This window comes from Humulus lupulus, chromosome 3 (genome assembly GCF_963169125.1).
Source record: "Humulus lupulus chromosome 3, drHumLupu1.1, whole genome shotgun sequence".
Classification (NCBI taxonomy): Eukaryota; Viridiplantae; Streptophyta; class Magnoliopsida; order Rosales; family Cannabaceae; genus Humulus; species Humulus lupulus.
This window is the reverse complement of record NC_084795.1, coordinates 284,602,018-284,621,910: the sequence shown is the minus strand read 5'-3', so window position 1 is coordinate 284,621,910 and position 19,893 is coordinate 284,602,018. Positions and strand designations below refer to the sequence as shown.

Sequence of the window (19,893 nt, the reverse complement as noted above, 5' to 3'; positions counted from 1 at the left end):
ATTAAATGCTCTATAAGAAGAAATCAAATATTAATATAATGGGTGGTAACCATATTGATATCTTGTGTTTATATTTTTGTAAAGTATTATTTTGGTATCTTGTGTTTATAATAATGCACATTTAATACTCTGTATTTTGAAATCGTACATATTAGGTACCATAAATTCAAATTTAACTAATAAAATTTTATCAATTTAATCAAAGTGCTCTCAATTATATGAGCTTCAAATTTAATTACTTAATTACATATAATTTATGGTAGTTTGATCATATTGATAAAATTTTATTTATCAAATCTGAGTTTAGGGTACCAAAATAGATATGATTTTAAAATGAGTGTTACTCCACATGAGGTGACACTCCACGATTGGTTAGCGATATTCCGTAATACTTCTTAAATTTAAATAAGTGAGATCTGATATTGGATTACACCAATAGCAATATGTCACATCATTATGGTGTTGGACAACAGTGATGTCCCTTAATAATTTTCTTTTAAAATACAGGTACTATACACGCATTATTGAAAAAAATGGTACTAAAATAATAATTTACAAAAAATCAAAATATTAAATAAGTAAATTCTCTAATATATATCATACTAATTTTTTTTAGATGAAAGAGATCTTATAATTTTAGATTAGTTTTTTTATTTAAAAAAAATAAAAAATAGACATAGTTTTCGTAATAGAGAATAGTGAGGAATATAAGAAGAGAACAAAAGGTTCACGAAACAAATCTGTAAAATTAAAAGGTTACAAAGTAATAGTAATAATAATAATAATAATTAATTGTAGTCAATAAAGAAAATGAAGATAAGACTAATATATCCAACCACTCTTCATTTTATTACTTATAAAATATATTTAGGGTTTTTATTAACTCGATGCATATGCTTCTTTAACCTCATTTGTACTTGAAAAATAATATATAAACTTATATTTATATAAAAGATATATAATAATATCAATCATGTGGCTCCATGATATCATCATGTTAATTAGTTCTTTATTGTTCTGGTTGACTTCATTATTCTCAAGAAGATATTCATTTAATTAAGTACATGAAGAGATATGGCATTGGTGACTAGGGGCAGCTGCCCTTATAAATTTAAATGTTATTTCTTTTTTACATTTTTTTATCAGAAAAAAAAAAGAATTTTGTATGCGTTAATTTTTTGAGTAATGATATGTACACCCAAAATATACATGACCGAAACATTGCATAAAATGAAGTAGTAATTTAAATTAGTCAATCACATTTATAAAAATTGAGATTTACTGTTTTAAAAAACAGTACCATCATTTATATACTTTAATCCTTATTTATACAAATTTATAGTTTTTATAAATACATATTATTTGTATATTAATATTATAGTTCTTAAAGTTTCATTTATATAATTTTTGTTGACTCTATATTTCTTATCAATTTAAATTAATTAATGATAAAGATGTTTAAATTTGTTGCAGGTGATCATATGGTTTTCTTCATTTTAAATGTTATTGAGTTTATAGCACTCATAATGACCTTCAAGCCTTTTCTAGCCTTGACTACTCATGCCAATATTTAATACTTTACTCAATACTTCTTATTATTTTATTTTATTTTATTTTTATTATATTGAATAAGAAGCAAATGTAGAACACATGAACATTGGAGTTGGATTTTTTTTACTTTTCAAACAAATAATTAAAATCATTTTTTCCCATATATATCTAAATTTGTTAATAAAAATTGAATTAGTCGATTAACATTTAACATATGGTAATAAGTCGTGACAACACCAAAGAAATTTAAAAAGCAAAAAAATAAAAAAGAAAAAATCAGAATAATCTTTTTAAAAGTAAAAAAGGAATAAAAGCACCTCAATCAAGTCTTTTTTAAAGGGTCCAAAAAGGTTTCTTGTGGAAAAAACTTGTCTAGATTTTAAACTAATTATTCTTCTTCTTAATTTTAAATTTTAATCCATATGACAAAAAGTGAAACTCCATTAATTATTATTTAAGTTGTGATTATTTATTATAATCACAATAAATTTTGATAATTTTGTAGTCCTTAATTTTTCCTTATTGATATATAATTTAGCTTCAAATTAAATTTGATATTATTTTATTGACCGAAATAAACAAATAATTGACAACACCTTTGTTAATTATCACATGTGGATCCCTAAAAGACATAGGAAGAAAAACAATAAACTCAAAAAATATGAATAAACACAAAATCTGTGTCACATAAATACTTAACGAACAATTAACGGTAGGTACTAACTATATTACTAAAATTATAAATTTATGTATTATTACTGAAAAAAAAAATTCAAGTATTGAAGCGTAACTTTTGAAAAAATTGAACTATTATCCCCGCTAATATCTCTTTAATTTTTAATATAATAATTATATTTTACTCATTACATATATTTAAAATAATAATTTTGTACTAATACACATCTTCTATTATTCAATATAATCATTTGATAAATTTTCAACCAGTCAGCTTTTTGCTTACAATAACTTTTTCCTCACTTTTTTTAAAAAAAAATAAAATCTTCTCTCCCATTTTCAAAAAATCCCAACACTAAAAAAGTAATTTCCCTCAATTATTTTTCCCCTTTTCCCTACTAAAATCCATTACTCCAAAAAGAAGACTTTTAATTTAAGGTTTTCTTCTCGTGATTTATATTCAGGAAAAAGAAACAGGTCATCATATTTTGTCTTCTTTAAGCATGAGAAATTCGTTTCATTTTCTCACACACATAAATATATATATATATATACATAAATATTATATATATATATGTGTGTGTGTGTGGAGGAGTATGAATGTAATAAGTTGAGTTTGGTTTGGGACTTGGGTTAGGAAAGAGCTATAGTTAGTTAGGCAATACAAGTACAAACTAGTATTTTATTATATATAGTCCTATATATATATAATAAATATAAGGTAATTATATATATATATAATATGGATGATGAGAATAGAGAAGTGCTGCTGGTGAGGCATGAAGAAGAAGAAGAAGAAGAAGAAAGGGTTTACTATGATGATGAAAGCTGCCCAGGTTGTGTTCTTGACAAAATCAAGCAATCCAATTCTGCTGTCCCTTTCAACTATTTGTTCTTTGTTTTTCTTCTTGCCCTTGCTGCAGGTATATATATATATATATATACATATATACAAGCTTTTTTTAATAATGTAATAAAATGGCTTCCCTAGCTACCCTTTTCAAAAAGCTTCACCTTTGACATGTCTTCTTTTTTTTTTTTTTGCAGCTTTGCCAATATCATCTTTGTTTCCTTTTCTCTATTTCATGGTGAGTATATATATATACATATATATATATATATGTGATCTATATTATTATTAATTGATGTTTAATTTCAGATAAGGGATTTTGGTATAGCAAAAAAGGATGAAGATATTGGTTATTATGCTGGTGCTGTAGGATGTGCATTCATGTTTGGGAGATTTTTGACTTCTATTTTCTGGGGAATGATAGCTGATCGATATGGTCGAAAACCAGTCATGATTTTTGGCACAATTTCAGTGTTAGTACTTGTCAAAAACCACCTACCCTAATTCATTACTAATTACCTATACATATACATGGTTATTCTTATGAATTGCTCACTATAATGATATGAAAACTAGGGTAATTTTCAACACACTTTTTGGACTTAGCACAAACTTTTGGATGGCACTCTCAACTAGGTTTCTTCTTGGAAGCTTGTGTGGGATACTTGGACCAATGAGGGTACATATATATATATATATAAACATTCTTCTTTTTTTTTTTAAGTTTTATATATTATATTTTCCTTTTGATTTTAGTTTCATTTCATTTACCATGTATTTTTCATCTTCTTTGCTAGAAACATTTCTTAAATAATAAAAACAAAGCAAACCTTTTGATATAGAAATAGTAGTCAAAACAGGTAGTCTACAACTAAATCAAATTTTGAGGCGCACTTTGCCAACGCTTTCAGCAATAAAGAAATGACTCAGCACAAAATCCGGGCCCACTAGTTTTGGGCTAATGTGGGCCAGACCCTAACTCAAGGTCGTCTCTCAGGCCCAATGCAATTAATTCTTGTTTATGAACTAGGCTAGGAGTTGAGTTAGGGATGCATATTTTCTCCCTGGGAACGGGGTTTTGCAGGGACACGCTTTTAATGGGGCGGAGAATCCCCGTCTAAATGGGGAACGGGACAGGGATGGAGATAACTTTCAATTCCCGAATGTAGGGAAATGAGGGTGAGGGTGGGGATGGGGATAACACTCCTCGCCCCAACGTGACCCATTTAAATTTTTATATATTTTTGTAATATTGTATATGTATTTAATATCTTTCTTTATGTGTTTTGTAGTATAGTAGTAACTTTTTTAATATTTTAAATTTTATTTAGGATATTTTTTAATATTTTAAATAATAAATATTGTGCAATATTTTAATTTACATATAATTTTTTATTTTTATTTTAAAATTTATTTTTTGAATAAATAGGTTTCCTGTGGGGATTCCCCGCCCCAATAGGGGGAATAAACAGGGATGGGGCGGGGACGGAGATTAGAAATATAAATGGGGATGGGGACGGGGGGAGCACTCCCCGCCAATTCCCCGCCCTGTGTGCATCACTACTAGGAGTGTTCAAGATCCAAACTAATCTAATTACTCTGAACTAATCCAATTACAAAAAGTTTCATATCCAATTACAATTAGATTTGATTGAATTTTAAAAGTTGAATGTTAGTTGGATTGTATTGGTTGGTGAATCGAATTGTGAAAATTCAATTAAAAACTGATACAATCTAATTACAATTAATATATATTTTTTAGATAATTATATTATATATAAATATATTTAATTGGATTGTTGTTATTTTTGGATGCTATGTTAACACTTTAGAGATGTTGTTGTGTTCATATTTTGTTATTGATTTTGACACTTTAGTTTTAAATTTGAATGCTTGTGTTGTAAAGTTAATAGTTCGATGACTTAATGTAGTAATTGTAAGGACTTAATTTAGTATTATTACTAAATGATGTTTAGTTTTCTTTTTTGCATGATATCTTTTGTATGCTTTTTTTTTATTTGTTAATTTCTTTAATTCTAAAATTTAGTTTAAAAAATAAAATAACCAATCCAATCCAATTACAAATACAATTGAATTTGATTGGATTTGATTGAATGATGATTTTCAACATTTAACATTTAATTGGATTAGACTAATTAGGGTTAAAAATATTTTGGATAAGATCGGATGAACACGAATGTAGGTCAAAATCATGCATTAGCTTAGTATTTTCGATAAATTTTTTGGATGAAAGAAATCTTCCTCATAAGTTGCAATATTTATGCTAAGTTGCAATTTCGATCTTTTTTTGTATTTTTGATTGAAAAAAAAACATTATTATTTTAAATGCTAATTGTATATGTTTCAAATGAATGTTTTTCTTTTTAATTTTGAAAAGGCAAATGATTGTGTTTTTTTAACAAATCATGAAATTAAATGATGATATTTTTCAGGCATATGCTTCAGAAATTTGCCGCAAAGAATATCAAGCTTTGGGAATGTCAATAGTAAGAAGTTGAATTTATTTTTTATTATTTTTATTTTTGAATTGATTCCCACATGACTAAGTGTGGTGATATAAGATAAAGATTAATTTTCCAGATTAGCACAGCTTGGGGAATTGGATTAGTAATTGGGCCAGCTCTTGGAGGTTTTCTTGCACAGGTTAAAGTCTTCTTACTTAGTTTTATTACTTTATGAGGTGTTTGGTACAGGAGGGTTTCGTTGTCTTCTTACTTATTTTTATTACTTTATGAGGTGTTTGGTACGAGGGTTTTGTTTGGTGGGAATGAGAATGTCAAATCTAACCCGTGTTTGGTAAATTTATTTTTAATGATGTAGGAGTTTGTGTTTCTAAGTGGGTCTCAGTTTTTAGCTTAATTTGAGAGTAATCTTAATCCTTTTAAACACTTGATTTTCACATGCTTTTAAGAGAATTTACTCATTTTGTACCTTATGTTTTTGCAAAGTATCATTTTGGTACTCTCTGTTTTCAATAGTGCTCATATGGTACCATGTATCTTAAAACTATACATATTTGATACCTTAAACTCAGATTTGATAGATAAAATTTTGTCAATATGATCAAACTGTCATCAGTTATATGTAATTAAGTAATTAAATTTAAATTTAGAACTTACATAATTGACAGAAATTTGATTAAATTTGTAAAATTTTATTAATTAAATTTGAGTTTAGGATACTAAATATGTACGATTTTAAAATATAGGGTACCATATGAGCATTATTGAAAACAGAGAGTACCAAAATGATACTTTGTAAAAACACAAGGTACCAAATGGTTACCTACCCTTCTTTTAATCTAAATCCCCTCCAACTCTACTCCCTCAAACACAAACCTCATACCAAACACCGAGAATAATACTAGCTCCATTATTGCTAACAATGACTCACCAAATTATGGGGTGAAATTTGATATTTGGTGAGATATTTTATGGTGAAAATTGTGAGGTGCAAAGAAAATTCTAGTGCAAGTTGGAATAGAATTATTCTAGTGAAAATTGTGTTTGTAGATGTATAAAGTGTAATCAGTGAGGATCCCACCTCTTCTTTTAGACTCCATTTTCTTTTAGGCATATCTTCAACCAAAAGTCATCAAACTTTTTCTTTTATATTATTTTTATATAATAATATTTCTAATTTACTTTTATTTTCATCTTCAATGCAACACTCTAAATATCACACCTATATATTTTCTTAAAAATAAATATGTATATATGGAATACTTCTCGATAGTTACTATCCATAGATGAATATTAACAATTATGATGATGTGACAACATAGTAACTTTGTATAACAAGTCATCAATAAGTAAATATTTTATTTTTTTACATTAATTTCAAATTTAATTATTTTTTGTCATTATTAATATGTTTTCCAACCAATGAAAGACAGTATACTCTTTTTATTTTATTAATTAATAGTAAATTGAAGCAATTATTTAGAGTTTACAAATTAGTACTAATTAAAAAATAACTATGTAATTTAAGTTGATTTGGTTAATAATTAATTTTAGTTTATTTTATAAAAATAATTAAGTATTTAGAATAATATTAAATTAAAAACATATATATTAACCATTACAAAATATAATGTATTTTAAAGATATAAATTTTTATATATTAAATTAATTTTATATTAATTGAAAAAAAATTAGAATATTAATCTATAGGGTGTGCTAGGTATGGTGCACAAATTATTGACTACTTTATACTTTATTAATAAAGCAAAGATCATTATTATTGTTTATACTTTATTAATAAACAATAATTTGGGATTTGTTACAGCAAATGAGTTTATATAATTTATTTGATTTGTAATTCTTCTCTATTAACATGACAATTCTCTATTCTCTATTTTATCTATTAGGGGATCATTCTTATTACTTTGTAGAATTAAAAATAAATATTAATTACTGCATACTACATAAAATCATTTAAATAATTTTTTTTATATATATGATGTAAAAAATTGAAACCAAAGTTAATTTAGAGCCATGCATGTGCTAAAATACAAGCTAAAAATCCATTCTAAGTATGTAGGAGAATTTTCTTATAAGTGCTTCACTTTAAGCCTTACCGGTGAGACTCTTAGTGTTCTAGACCCGTGAACATTTTTCAGCACGATTTTTTTAGTATATATTGTAGTTGTTTAGAGCATCTGCAAATTTTCAGAAAATTCTGAATAGTTTACAATACCGAAAACTAGGTTCAAACATGTTGTTTTTCACGCGCATAAAAAAAATTAGTCACGCATGCAACAACATGTGTTGAACTTAGTTTTCGGTATTGTAAACTATTCAGAATTTTTTGAAAATTTGCAGGATGCTCTAACCAACTACAATATATACATTCATAAAAAAAATCGCGCCGAAAACTGTTCACGGGTCTAAAACACTGAGAGTCTCACTGATAGAGCTTAAAGTGAAGTCCCTATAAGAGAATTGTCCTCACTATGTATATGTGTTTACAATTCTTCTAGATTTTTTTCCATATTGAGCTTAAACTAGAAGACAATGATTTTTAATTTTTAATTGAATTATAGCCTGCAGAGAAATTCCCAAAAATATTTTCCAAAGATTCTCTATTTGGGAGGTAAGAATGGCTTTCCATTTTTTTTTTCCATGGTTCAGATTGTGGTTAAAAATGAATAATTAATCTTATGAAATGACAGATTTCCATACTTTTTACCTTGTTTGCTGATATCAACATTTGCTTTGGGTGTGACTTTCTTGTGCCATTGGCTACCGGTATGTTGAAATATTCATTCTACTTCCCTTTGTTATTTTGAGAAATATTTTAAGGGTTTATTCATTTTTAGACCTTGTATTTTATCTCATTATCTGTTTGGATCCTGTGTTTTGACAAATTACATTTTGGACCTTGTATTTTTTAAAATAGTTCAACTAAACTCCTAAACCCGATTTCGATCAAAGTTTTTTGAACTAAAATTACAAATAATTCATCAAACTAACAACTCAGAACAAAAATACAGTCATTCTGCCTAAAAACTGTGTTATTATACTCAATTTTTTGTTCATCAAAATCAGGTTTAAGGGTCTATTTGAACAGTTTTACAAAACACAGGATCCAAACAGGTAATGAGGCAAAAAACAGGATCTAAAAAGTATAAACCCTACTTTTAAACTTCTTACATGTTAATTATGTTAGTTATCTTGATCTAATTCTGGTTAATGTAATATTTTTATTAATTACAGGAAACACTTCACTTTCATAACAAAAAGGATGAAGAGAATGAGAGCTCAAATGGATCTTATCCCAAAGAAAATTTAGAAGAAAATGTGGTGAAATGTTCTCCTCAAAAACAAAGTCTCTACAAGAACTGGCCTCTAATGTCATCTATTATGTTGTACTGTGTTTTCCAACTTCATGACATGGCTTATTCAGAGGTAAATAAATAGATAACAAAAATATTCTCGCATTAAATTGATCAAATATTTATAAGCATCTCATTATTACATCTTCTTGGACAATCTTTATATATTATTTAGATTTTTCCATTATGGGCTGTGAGTCCTAAGAAATCTGGGGGACTAAGCTATTCAAGTGAACAAGTTGGTGAAGTTCTTGCCATTTCAGGTACACCAGTCACTTTCCCTATATAAATAGGATAGATAACCATTTAATACACTGTGTTTTTACAAAGTATCATCTTAGTACCCTGCGTTTACAAATAATGCTTATTTGGTACCTTGCATTTTAAAATCGTACATATTTGATATCCTGCATTTTAAAATCGTACGTATTTGGTACCCTAAGCTCAAATTTAATTAATAAAATAAAATTTTACCAATTTAATCAAATTACTCTCAATCATACGAGCTACAAATTATATATAATTACTGACAGTTTGATCATATTAACAAAATTTTATCAATTAGTATACTAAATATCTATGTTTTCAAAATACGGTGTACTATATGAACATTATTGAAAACAGAGGGTACCAGAACGATACTTTGCAAAAACAAAGAGTAACAAAAAAATAAATTCCCTATATAAATATTACCATTATTCTCCTCAAAAGACTAACATTAATTCTTCTACAATTTTCTAGGATTTTTTATGCTTCTCTTTCAGCTATTTTTATACCCTCCCATTGAGAAGACTTTTGGACCTGTACACTTGGCTAGAATTGGAGCAGTATGTCTCTAAAACTCATCAACTCTCATGTTTTGTTATGTAATTTATTCTAATTTATTTGATTTCTTGCTAAGGTCATCACAATAGTTGTGCTATCAACTTACCCTTTTATAGCAAAGCTGTCTGGCTTCACACTCACTCTGTTGATTGATCTTGCAGCTGTGTTAAAGAATGTAATATCTGTAAGTGTGTTTCCATACATTTATATATAATAGCTTCAATATTTTGACATGTTTTTCTCTCATGTAATGTAAAATGACTTATATGGCCATTGTTTAATACATGATTATGATTAGGTATGCATTACTACAGGATTGTTTCTACTACAAAACCGATCTGTGGTAATTATCCAGTCTTACTTGCTATTTGTATAGAATTTTGTCATTTTAATCTAACATTTCAAACTCGGTATATAAATATATATGAGAATTTTTCTATAGGGGCTTCACTTTAAGTCCAACCGGCGGGGTTCTCAGTATTCTCGACCTTTGAACAGTTTTTGGCGCCATTTTTTTTATGAGCGTGTACATTGTAGCTAGTTAGAGCATTGACGCGATTTTTAGAAAATTTCGAATAGTTTACAGTACCGAAAACTAGGTTTAAACATGTTGTTGCACGCATGACTAATTTTTTTTTATTGATGTGGAAAACATGTTTGAACCTAGTTTTCGGTACTGTAAACTATTCATAATTTTTTGAAAAATTTGCAGGATGCTCTAAACAATTACAATATACACGGTCATAAAAAAACCGCGCCAAAAACTGTTCACGAGTCGAGAACACTGCAAAGCCCCACCGATAGAGCTATAGAATTCTCCTATATATATAGTAACCTTTGTTTTTGAGAAAATGAATTTTTTGTTACCAATGTTTTGAAGAGTCAAAGCCAAAGAGGAGCTGCAAATGGCATATCCATGGCTGCCATGTCTCTATTCAAAGCTATTGGTCCAGCTGGTGGAGGTGTCATGTAAGTTTAAGCCTATTATAATCACATTCTATAATGTGTCACACTTGCTCTGGATTGATTTTGTTAATTTTTTTGTTGAATATAGACTTGTTTTTTTTTATAAGATTATTATTCTGGGTGCATTAATTAAAGTTGTACTTATGAAAAGATACAAGGAAATTTGTTTAAACCTAGAAAAAAATTGGAAAACTGTCTTTTAGTATCTTAATTATGAAGTGTTGAAGTAATATACCTACTCTCTTTTTTCCTTTGGTTTTTGTCAGATTTTCTTGGGCACAGAATCATCAAAATGGATCATTTCTTCCTGGTACAGGATCTTAATCTCATGATAACATTATTTTTCAATGACTATTTGTTCATGTTTATTATATAAACTCACACTCTTTTTTTATTAACATAGAGCTTCTTATAATTTTAGATTATCAGTTCTATAGAAAATAGAATGATGAGGAATATAATAAGAGAACAAAAGGTTCACAAAACAAATTTGTTACAATGAAGAGGAATAATCCAAGTTAAAAAAATAAAATAGATTAAGATAAAACCACATAATATCTAATAAAGATTGTAGAATTCAACATATGTCTAATGTAAGTTTTTATAGTGTTTTTTTTAAAAAAAAAAGTCTATATCTTATCAAGCTTACATTTATTTGATTACTGGTGTTTAAATTTGTTGCAGGTGATCATATGGTTTTCTTCATTTTGAATGTTATCGAGTTTATTGCACTCATAATGACCTTCAAACCATTTCTAGTCTTGGCTGATGTAATTTAAAGTGTGTACAATACTATTTCATATTTTTGTTCATAATAAAGTACTGAAGGGTATAACAGTATTTACAACTAACATAGTTTGATATGATTGCTCATTGAGAGTAGTATTGCTAGTAATGCACACGAGGCGGGAAATTGGCAGGGAGTGTTCTCCCGTCCCCGTCCCCATTTATATTTTTAATCCCCGTCCCCGCTCCATCCTTGTTTATTCCCTGTTGGGGGCGGGGTGGAGAATCTCCTATTGGAACGGAAAATCTCTACGGGAACCTATTTATTTAAAAATAAATTTTTAATTAAAATTTTAAAATAAAAGTTATAAATTATATATAAATTAAAATATTTCACAATATTTATTGTTTAAAATATTAAATATTATCCTAAATAAAATTAAAAATATTAAAAAAAAATTACTGCTATACTACAATAACACATAAAGAAACATATAAAATATTACAAAAATATATAAAAATTTAAATGAAGCCCCGTTGGGACGGAAAATGCTATTCCCATTTCCGCCCCATTTAACATTCAAGGATCGAAAATTATCTTTATCCCCGCTCCGTTCCCCATTTAGACGGAGATTCCCCGCCCCATTAGGGGTGGGTCCCCATCCTCGTGGGAAAAATGTGCATCCCTAGGTATTGCTACTCAGGGCAATGTTTTTCATCATATCAACAACATGAAATTGAAACAAGGCCATTCTTGTTCCACTGGTTATTGCAATACAGACCATGCAAATCACCAAGATTTAATCTTAAAATATGAAGAAAAAAAAACAAAAGATAAGGCAAAGTCCATGAATATGTTCTATTATTACAAGATTGTAAGAGACCCTCTACAGAACATGTTCCACTCTATCATACAGTAGCCATGGATGAGAAGAAACTTGTACAAAGAAAATGAAGGAAGGAACAAAAAATTAGTACACTAGACGCGGTTCAAATTCTGCAAAATCAACAGATCCTGACTCGATAGGCGGCATTAGATAAGCAGCCAAGATCTCAGAGGCCAATGCAGCAACAAGTGGGATCCTCTTCAAGTTCTTCACTAAGGGAATATCATCAGTCTCCCCAACAGCAAGCAGCTTCTCATTAATCACCACCATTCTGTCCAGTTTCCTCTTGAATTCGGGGTTCTCAACATCTAGAACAGCAGGGAAAATTCGAGCTGTTGTGCGATTTGTCTGCAAGTAAATGAAATGAAAGCGTTAACAGTGATGAACAAATCTCCAATTTTGCATTGTTCTTTTATATTATCTTCTCAAGCAGACATGTCTAAATGAAATAAGAACACCTAGGAGTCTCACCTCAATGATGACATGCATATCAAATTCTTTTGTGTTGAGCCCAATGCCTTCATAGAAAGCTGTTCTTTGGCAATCATTCAGGTACATTGTCACATACACCTGAAAGAAAGATTCAGTAAGATAAAATTTAGAGACAGAGTAGCAAACTTAATAAAATGATTTTGTACACCATGTTCTGACTCTTCTTTTTTACCCTGCTAAGCTTATTATTTCATTATCTGATACTATTGAGCAGAATGTACACAATTTCAGTGACAAGATTTCTCCTTTATCCTCTACTTAGCTACAAATGTCTTAGTCTTTGATATAGGAATTGAAATTTACCGATAAGCAGAAGAATCGAGACCACAGCTTTGCCTTCCAGTCGTTGAGGAACTGAGGCTGCGCTTTCATGAGTGCAGAAAAGAAATCGCCATGACGGTTCTCATCCTGGCACCAGTTCTCAAAGTACTTGAAAATTGGATAGCACTGGTACTCAGGATTCTCCTTAAGATGTCTGTATATGGTAATGTATCTCCAGTACCCAATCTTCTCAGACAAATATGTGGCATAGAAGATGAACTTTGGCTTGAAGAATGTGTATTTCCTTGCCTTCGTTAAGAATCCCAAGTCCAAAGCCAAATTGAAATCAGATAAACCCTTGTTCAGAAACCTACAAGGTAGAAAAAAAGAGTGTTACACTTATACATAAACAGTTAGTGGTACAATGGTCTATCTATGTCTGCATACATACCCAGCATGCCTGGCCTCATCCCTGGACATGAGAGAGAATATCTCAGCCACAACTGGGTTGGTTTTCTGCAGAGAAAATCCCACACTAATCAATCAAACTGAACAAAAAAACTGAAATTTCATTTATCAACTAAGTCTTCACAAGTTCCACATATTGGATTGTAACTTGTATTAAACTAACAAGCAAAGACTCTAACCACACCCACATAACAATGATCAGTCATATCCTAAGACATGTGTTCAAGGTAGAACTTATACTATGACCATTCAATTTAGTAGATAGATAAATATAGTGAGAACTAAAACCATGGTAGAACTAAAAGCATGATGTTTTACGAAAAATAAGAAAAAGGGCTTAAAATTTATACCTTGAGTCTTCTTCCCAACTCTTTGTAAAGAAGGAAGCCAGAGAACTCAGCAGTGCAGGACCTTTCCAAGAACTCCACAAAGATTTGTCTAAGAGGGCCTTGCATTTTATCAGCAGCTTCCTTAAACTCCTTGTTCCTCACGAAATGGGTCTGGTTATAATCAGTCTTGAACTCCTGAAGCAGAGCTTCGAACTCGGCCTCGTTCAACTGCTTGTTGATCTCAGTGTTGAAAAGGGTCTCCATTTCATCGAAATCCGTAGTGTAAAACCTCGGCGTCAAAAGGGTCTCTTTGATACCCGTCTTAGAGCCCTTCTTGCCGGCTGGCTTCGAAGTAGTGGCAGACATTCGTACGGAGTTGAACTTGGAAAAGCTCCTCGGAATGACGAATTTCGGAGTTACATTGTTGAATTTCGAAATGGGTTTTACGAGAGCCATCTCTGCCGCCATGTTCGGTCTCTTGGGGAGAGCTCGAGAGATGTTTGGTTATGGCGGATTTTGGGAGACTAAGGGGATGGAGGGATAAGGTGAGTGAGTATATAGCGGGAATGAGGTGACAATGGTGGAAGGAATCTCATCCAAGGAAATCTATGAGATGAAATGGGAATTTGACACGTGGCGTGGGATGTTGGCATGACTTGTCTTGGATGATTGGTTTAGGTGATGCCACCTGGACAACCATTCTTGTGGTTGTTACTACTCTCAGTTAGATTTTCTATCGTGATTTTCTTGGATAATTGGATATCAGTTTTAAATGAATAGAGCATAGTATAGAAGAGAAGTACTTTACTTGGTTGAGACCAAATAATCAGGTCCAATGAGAGAAAACGACAAAAATGGTTTCAAACGACATCTATTCGAAAAAAACGATATCATTCTTGTAAAACGACAGAAATTGTTGAAGACGTCGTTTATCGCAAAATATGTCATTTTTTTGAAACATATGTCGTTTTTGTGTTTATGTCGCTTTCATCAACGTTTGTCGTTTTCATGGAAAATGTCGTTTTATGCTATTCTTGTTGCTTCAGCAAAATATGTCGTTGTCTTGTCCCTATTGTATTGTCGTATTTTTCAATTATTGTCGTTTTTAAGATTAATGTCGTTTAAGGTTTAATATCTCTAAAACGACACCGTTTGTTTTTCAAATCATTCGTGAATTTTGAAGAAAAGTGGGCTCTTGTTGGTTCTGGGCTCCAACGGTTCACCGAAGTCCATTCCCACATGGCCACCAAATCAACGCTCCAAGACCCCTCATCTGAGCCCCAGGCGCCGCCGCCGCCGCCTCCAGCACCGCCACCGGCTTTATCTCCGGCGGTGAAGTCTGAAACTCCCGTCGCCGATTCCACAAACACGTCAAAGCCAACCCCGCCTGCTGCAACCTCCAATCCCCTACCTCCGGAACCAACTCCCACCCCCGATGCGGTTGTTGCTCACGTCCCCAGCTATGCTAGTAAGAATCTCCGAAATCGAAAACCCTAGACGGAGCTCCAATTTCATGGCTAATTTTGCTTTCTTTTGATTTTTGGTTCAGGATGGTTTTCGTGGGATACTATACACCAATGCGAGGTTAGGTTTCTCCCGGAGTTTTTCGATTCGAGGTTGTCGTCGTCGAAGAACCCTGGGATCTACAAGTACTACAGGAACTCCATTGTTAAGCACTACAGAGTTGATCCTTCGAGAAAGATCACCTTCACCGAAGTCCGGAGGATTCTCATTGGAGACGTTGGCTCTGTTCGTAGGGTTTTTGACTTCCTAGAGGCTTGGGGGTTGATCAATTACTCGCCTTCTGCGCTTAATAAGCCTCTCAAATGGGAGGACAAGGACACCAAAACCAGCTCCGCTGCTGCCTCCCACGGCGGCGCTTCCAAGGATGAGAGCTCCAAGAGGGTTTGTAACCATTGCAAGTCTGTTTGCAGCATTGCCTGCTTTGTCTGTGATAAGGTAACTCTTTACTAAAACTTTAGTGATTGTGAAAATTTCATGTGTAGCCCAGCCCAGGAAAATTCATAGAAGAAAGACAAAGAAAGAACTTGTTTGGGTTTGAATTCAAAAGTTTCAATTTATGAATTCAGTAACACTCATTTGTCTATTTTTGAAGTTTTCATATGAAAATTTTATGTTATGGACCAAGGATATTATGTTTATAATAATTTGGATTGTAAAAGACTGATAAAAATTCTCACATAAGTGACTGTGAAAACTTCATCAGTAGCCCAGGAAAATTTTTAGGAAGAAAGAAAAAGGAAAAACTTGCTTATAGTTTTTCGGTTATTGTTCGAATTTTCCCGTGTATGAATTCATTGACACCCATTTGTCTGTTTTTTAAGTTACAAATGTAAGTTTATAATAATCTGGACAGTAAAAACTTCAGTGACTATAAAAACTCTTACTTTATTGACTAACAACTTCATTAGTAGTCCAGAAATATTATCAGAAAGAATAAAAAAGGAACAACATGCTTATAGTTTTTTGGGTTATTATTCAAATTTCCCAAAGTATGAATTCGGTAACACCCATTTGTCTATTTTTGAAGTTCACATATGCAAACTTTCAACGTTTAGCTTTCTGGTGTGTGATTGGAACAGAATGACACGACTCTCTGTGCTCGATGCTATGTCCGGGGAAACTATCAGCTTGGTGGTGTAAGTTCTTCTGATTTCAGACGTGTTGAGATCAATGACAATTCAAGGGCTGACTGGATGGAGAAAGATACCCTGCATCTCTTGGAAGCAGTCATGCATTATGGAGATGATTGGAGGAAGGTAGCTCGGCATGTTGGTAGAGGAGAGAAAGAATGCGTTTCCCATTTTCTCAAGCTTCCTTTTGGGGAGGAGTTTATTGGTTTTGCAGATTCTGAGGGTGTCGATGATGACAAGGATAATCCAATCAAGGATCATGGCGATGACGAATCATGCACCTCTTCAATGGCTAAAAGGATGCGTCTTACACCTCTTGCCGATGCTAGCAATCCAATTATGGCTCAGGTATAGAAATTTATGTACATAATAAGTCCTTTTTGGCATTATTTTCTAGCCAGAGTCAAGTTGACATCGGACTTTATTCCACTTTTCTAGGCAGCCTTTCTGTCAGCTTTGGCCGGTGTGGAGGTTGCTAAAGCCTCTGCTCAAGCTGCTGTAACAGCTCTCACTGATGGTGATTATCGATCAGTTAATGATTTGCGATCTCATGCGAAAAATCTCATACTTCAAGGTGTGTGTGGTTTCTCCAGTTGAACCATTAGACTCGGAAGATTCTACAAAATGTACCATTTAAATGAATTAAATTATACCTATTTTACACTGTTCAGCGTGCTGAGTGAAACAATGCTAAATTTGCAGAAGCCATTGTCACATCCAACGACAACACTGCCAACGCAATCGGAGCTGAGAGAGCTTTGGCAGATGCAAAATCACAGCTTGAGGAGGAAGAGGAGGATGTTGAAAGATCAATATCTGAAATATTAGAAGTGCAGGTGTGTAATGATTTCGGTCCCATTTGGCCTTTACCAAGTCTTTTTTTTTTTGAATTGGTTGCTAACTCTGATATATGCTCTGCAGATGAAAGAGATCAAAGATAAGATCGATCGATTTGAGGCCCTGGATCTGCAGATGGAGAAAGAGTGGCAACAGTTGGAGCTAATGAAGAACATGCTGTTTGTTGATCAACTCACGATTTTATTTCATAATAGTTCTGCTCAAAATACTGGAGAGGGTATGGAACAGAGTAATGTAAAAACAGATTGATTTTCTAATGGTCAGATGCCTTTACCCTATAATTCCTTCTTGCCTCTTATTTATTATCTTTCGAAAAGTAAAATTCATTTTGGCGAAATTTGGACTGCTGTGGATTTGGTATATAAGAACACTCCCAATAGATGTTTTACTACTTCAAAATATATCCCCAAAACTCTATTTTTTTTTAATTATTTTTATCATAGAAAGATATTTTTTTGGGGAGTTTTTTCACTCTGGAATGAAGCTTCAAAACAAATTTAAAGTTTGATCTAAAAGGCCCTAACATGGTGGGAATGGAGTTGGGGGAGAGTATTTTATTATTATTTCTTATTTTTTCTACAAAAGGGAGACAATATGTTAATTGTAAGAGCCAAAGAAGAAAATAGTATATATTTTATGAAAAATTCTGTGGTGCACCTTACAAAAGAGGCGAATTAGTGCACTCTTTGTTTTTGGCTCGATTTTTGTATGACTGTATAAATTGTGGTTATTTAAAGCTTCTTGTAAGTTATTCAAATAATTATGCGTGCAACAACCTAGTCCAAACTAGAAACATATCTATACATTATTTTTGTATTGTAAATTATTATAAATTTTCCGTGTAGTGAAAATAACAACAAAAGAAATAATAAAAACAGATAATTTAGCAACCAAATTTAACAAAATGAACATCAAGTTAGACACTTGAACTCTATACAACCCTCCCAAATCTCTCTGTTTTCTCTAACTCTTTTACTCTCTTTAACAATGATCAAGGTTCACATTTTATAAGGCTAATCAATTCTAAAAGTAACAGAATTAACTAGCCTATACTAAATCAGTAATAAATGAAACCATCCACATCAGCAAAACAGATTACGAAAATTTGTAAATCTTCTAATTAAGTACAATCTACTTAGTCATAAAAAATTGTACCAAAAACTATTTACCGATAAGAAAAAAAGTGCACCTCTTCATAGAAGAAGAAGCAAATGGACCATTTTAATAATTACGTGTATATGTACTAATATGCACAATAATGAAAAAAATTGCTAGGCAATTAATAATACTTAGAAATACATTGAAGTTTCCAAAATCTTTCAAACGATATAGTAGAAAGCACAATAATACATAACTCAAATAATCAATAAACATAAGGCTGCGCAATCGAATTAATAACATATATATTTTACATGCATGAATATGCATGTGAAATATTATATATAATATTGCATTAATTCCAATTAATTAAGATAGAAAATCTAGCTTAAGACATTTTGAATGATAGACTAGAACCACTCAATTTTTCTTCACCTACTTGGAGTAAGATGATTAATCCAATCACCTACTTGGCCTTTTCTAAAGAAAAGTTTAGCATCAAAGTTAGGCTTAAATTCACCTTTATTCATCACATCCAAATTCTTTAATTTACCAAGGCTATACATCTCCAATATTTGCTCAATAATTCCATTGCTCTCTTCTTCTATGGAGAAAGGAAGCCCTATGAACTCTGCAATCTTTTTGGCTTGACCAAGAGTGTCCTCTTTCAACATGGTCCCAAAATGGCCCAAATGCATTCTATCCTCTACAAAACTCGTCAACACAATTTTCCATAGTTATTAGAATGTAGAAAGTGGTCTAGAAGTTGAATGAGACGCATAGTAAGAAGCATGAGGTTTTATCTCAAAACCAATTGGTGATTAGTGGAGTAACTCATGCTCTTGTGTATTGTTGAATGTACCCACACACTTTCTATATGAGATATTTTTTTCTAACACCCCCCTCAAGATGGTGGCTATTTTTGCTCACCAATCTTGGACGACTCGATCACAAGTGGCTTTTTGACTCTTTTTGGCTCACTATCCCCGAATCACAAGTGACTCTTTTGGCTCTCTTTTTGGACCGGTTTTGGAAAGTAGTCTAGAAGTAGAATGAGGTGCATAATAAGAAGCATGATGTTCCATCTCAAAACCAATTGGTGATGAGTGTAGTAACTCATGTTGTTATGTATTATTAAATGTACCCATACATTTTTCATGTAGGATATTTTTCTCTAACAATAGTCCACTGATCGTGCGAGTGACGATCGGGAACACCTTTTGAAAAATACAATGTGGAAACGATGACATCGAGAGGGTTTCGACAAATGTAGACAATCCGAGATTCGGAACAATGCTTAATAGAATCACAGAGAGATGCATAGGGAATGTGAGTCGAGATACAACGAGGGTTTGACATGGTCGAGAACTCTACAGAAGGCACGAGATGGTGAGGG

At 31.6% G+C, this 19,893-nt stretch overlaps 3 protein-coding genes across 3 annotated transcripts; 2 read left to right on the top strand and 1 right to left on the bottom strand.

The window, feature by feature from the left end:
* Nucleotides 1-2,713: 2,713 nt before the first annotated feature.
* LOC133824878 (protein ZINC INDUCED FACILITATOR-LIKE 1-like) lies at nucleotides 2,714-11,575 on the top strand. Its single transcript, XM_062257890.1, has 16 exons — nucleotides 2,714-3,149; nucleotides 3,274-3,314; nucleotides 3,386-3,549; nucleotides 3,653-3,755; nucleotides 5,530-5,583; nucleotides 5,678-5,740; nucleotides 8,142-8,191; nucleotides 8,271-8,346; nucleotides 8,815-9,006; nucleotides 9,109-9,196; nucleotides 9,675-9,760; nucleotides 9,835-9,942; nucleotides 10,057-10,101; nucleotides 10,639-10,727; nucleotides 10,991-11,034; nucleotides 11,409-11,575. The coding sequence occupies exons 1-16, from the start codon at nucleotides 2,969-2,971 to the stop codon at nucleotides 11,501-11,503; spliced, it is 1,479 nt and encodes a 492-aa protein (XP_062113874.1). The 5' UTR covers nucleotides 2,714-2,968; the 3' UTR covers nucleotides 11,504-11,575.
* A 663-nt stretch (nucleotides 11,576-12,238) lies between these two features.
* On the bottom strand, nucleotides 12,239-14,425 carry LOC133824879 (magnesium-protoporphyrin IX monomethyl ester [oxidative] cyclase, chloroplastic). Its single transcript, XM_062257891.1, has 5 exons — nucleotides 13,909-14,425; nucleotides 13,542-13,606; nucleotides 13,133-13,460; nucleotides 12,809-12,907; nucleotides 12,239-12,685 (listed from the first exon to the last, which is right to left on the bottom strand). Exons 1-5 carry the CDS (start codon nucleotides 14,353-14,355, stop codon nucleotides 12,422-12,424), a joined length of 1,203 nt encoding a protein of 400 aa, XP_062113875.1. The 5' UTR covers nucleotides 14,356-14,425; the 3' UTR covers nucleotides 12,239-12,421.
* A 607-nt stretch (nucleotides 14,426-15,032) lies between these two features.
* LOC133824877 (SWI/SNF complex subunit SWI3B) lies at nucleotides 15,033-17,680 on the top strand. Its single transcript, XM_062257889.1, has 6 exons — nucleotides 15,033-15,355; nucleotides 15,437-15,846; nucleotides 16,491-16,889; nucleotides 16,980-17,115; nucleotides 17,244-17,377; nucleotides 17,463-17,680. The coding sequence occupies exons 1-6, from the start codon at nucleotides 15,127-15,129 to the stop codon at nucleotides 17,646-17,648; spliced, it is 1,494 nt and encodes a 497-aa protein (XP_062113873.1). The 5' UTR covers nucleotides 15,033-15,126; the 3' UTR covers nucleotides 17,649-17,680.
* The last annotated feature ends 2,213 nt before the right edge of the window (nucleotides 17,681-19,893 follow it).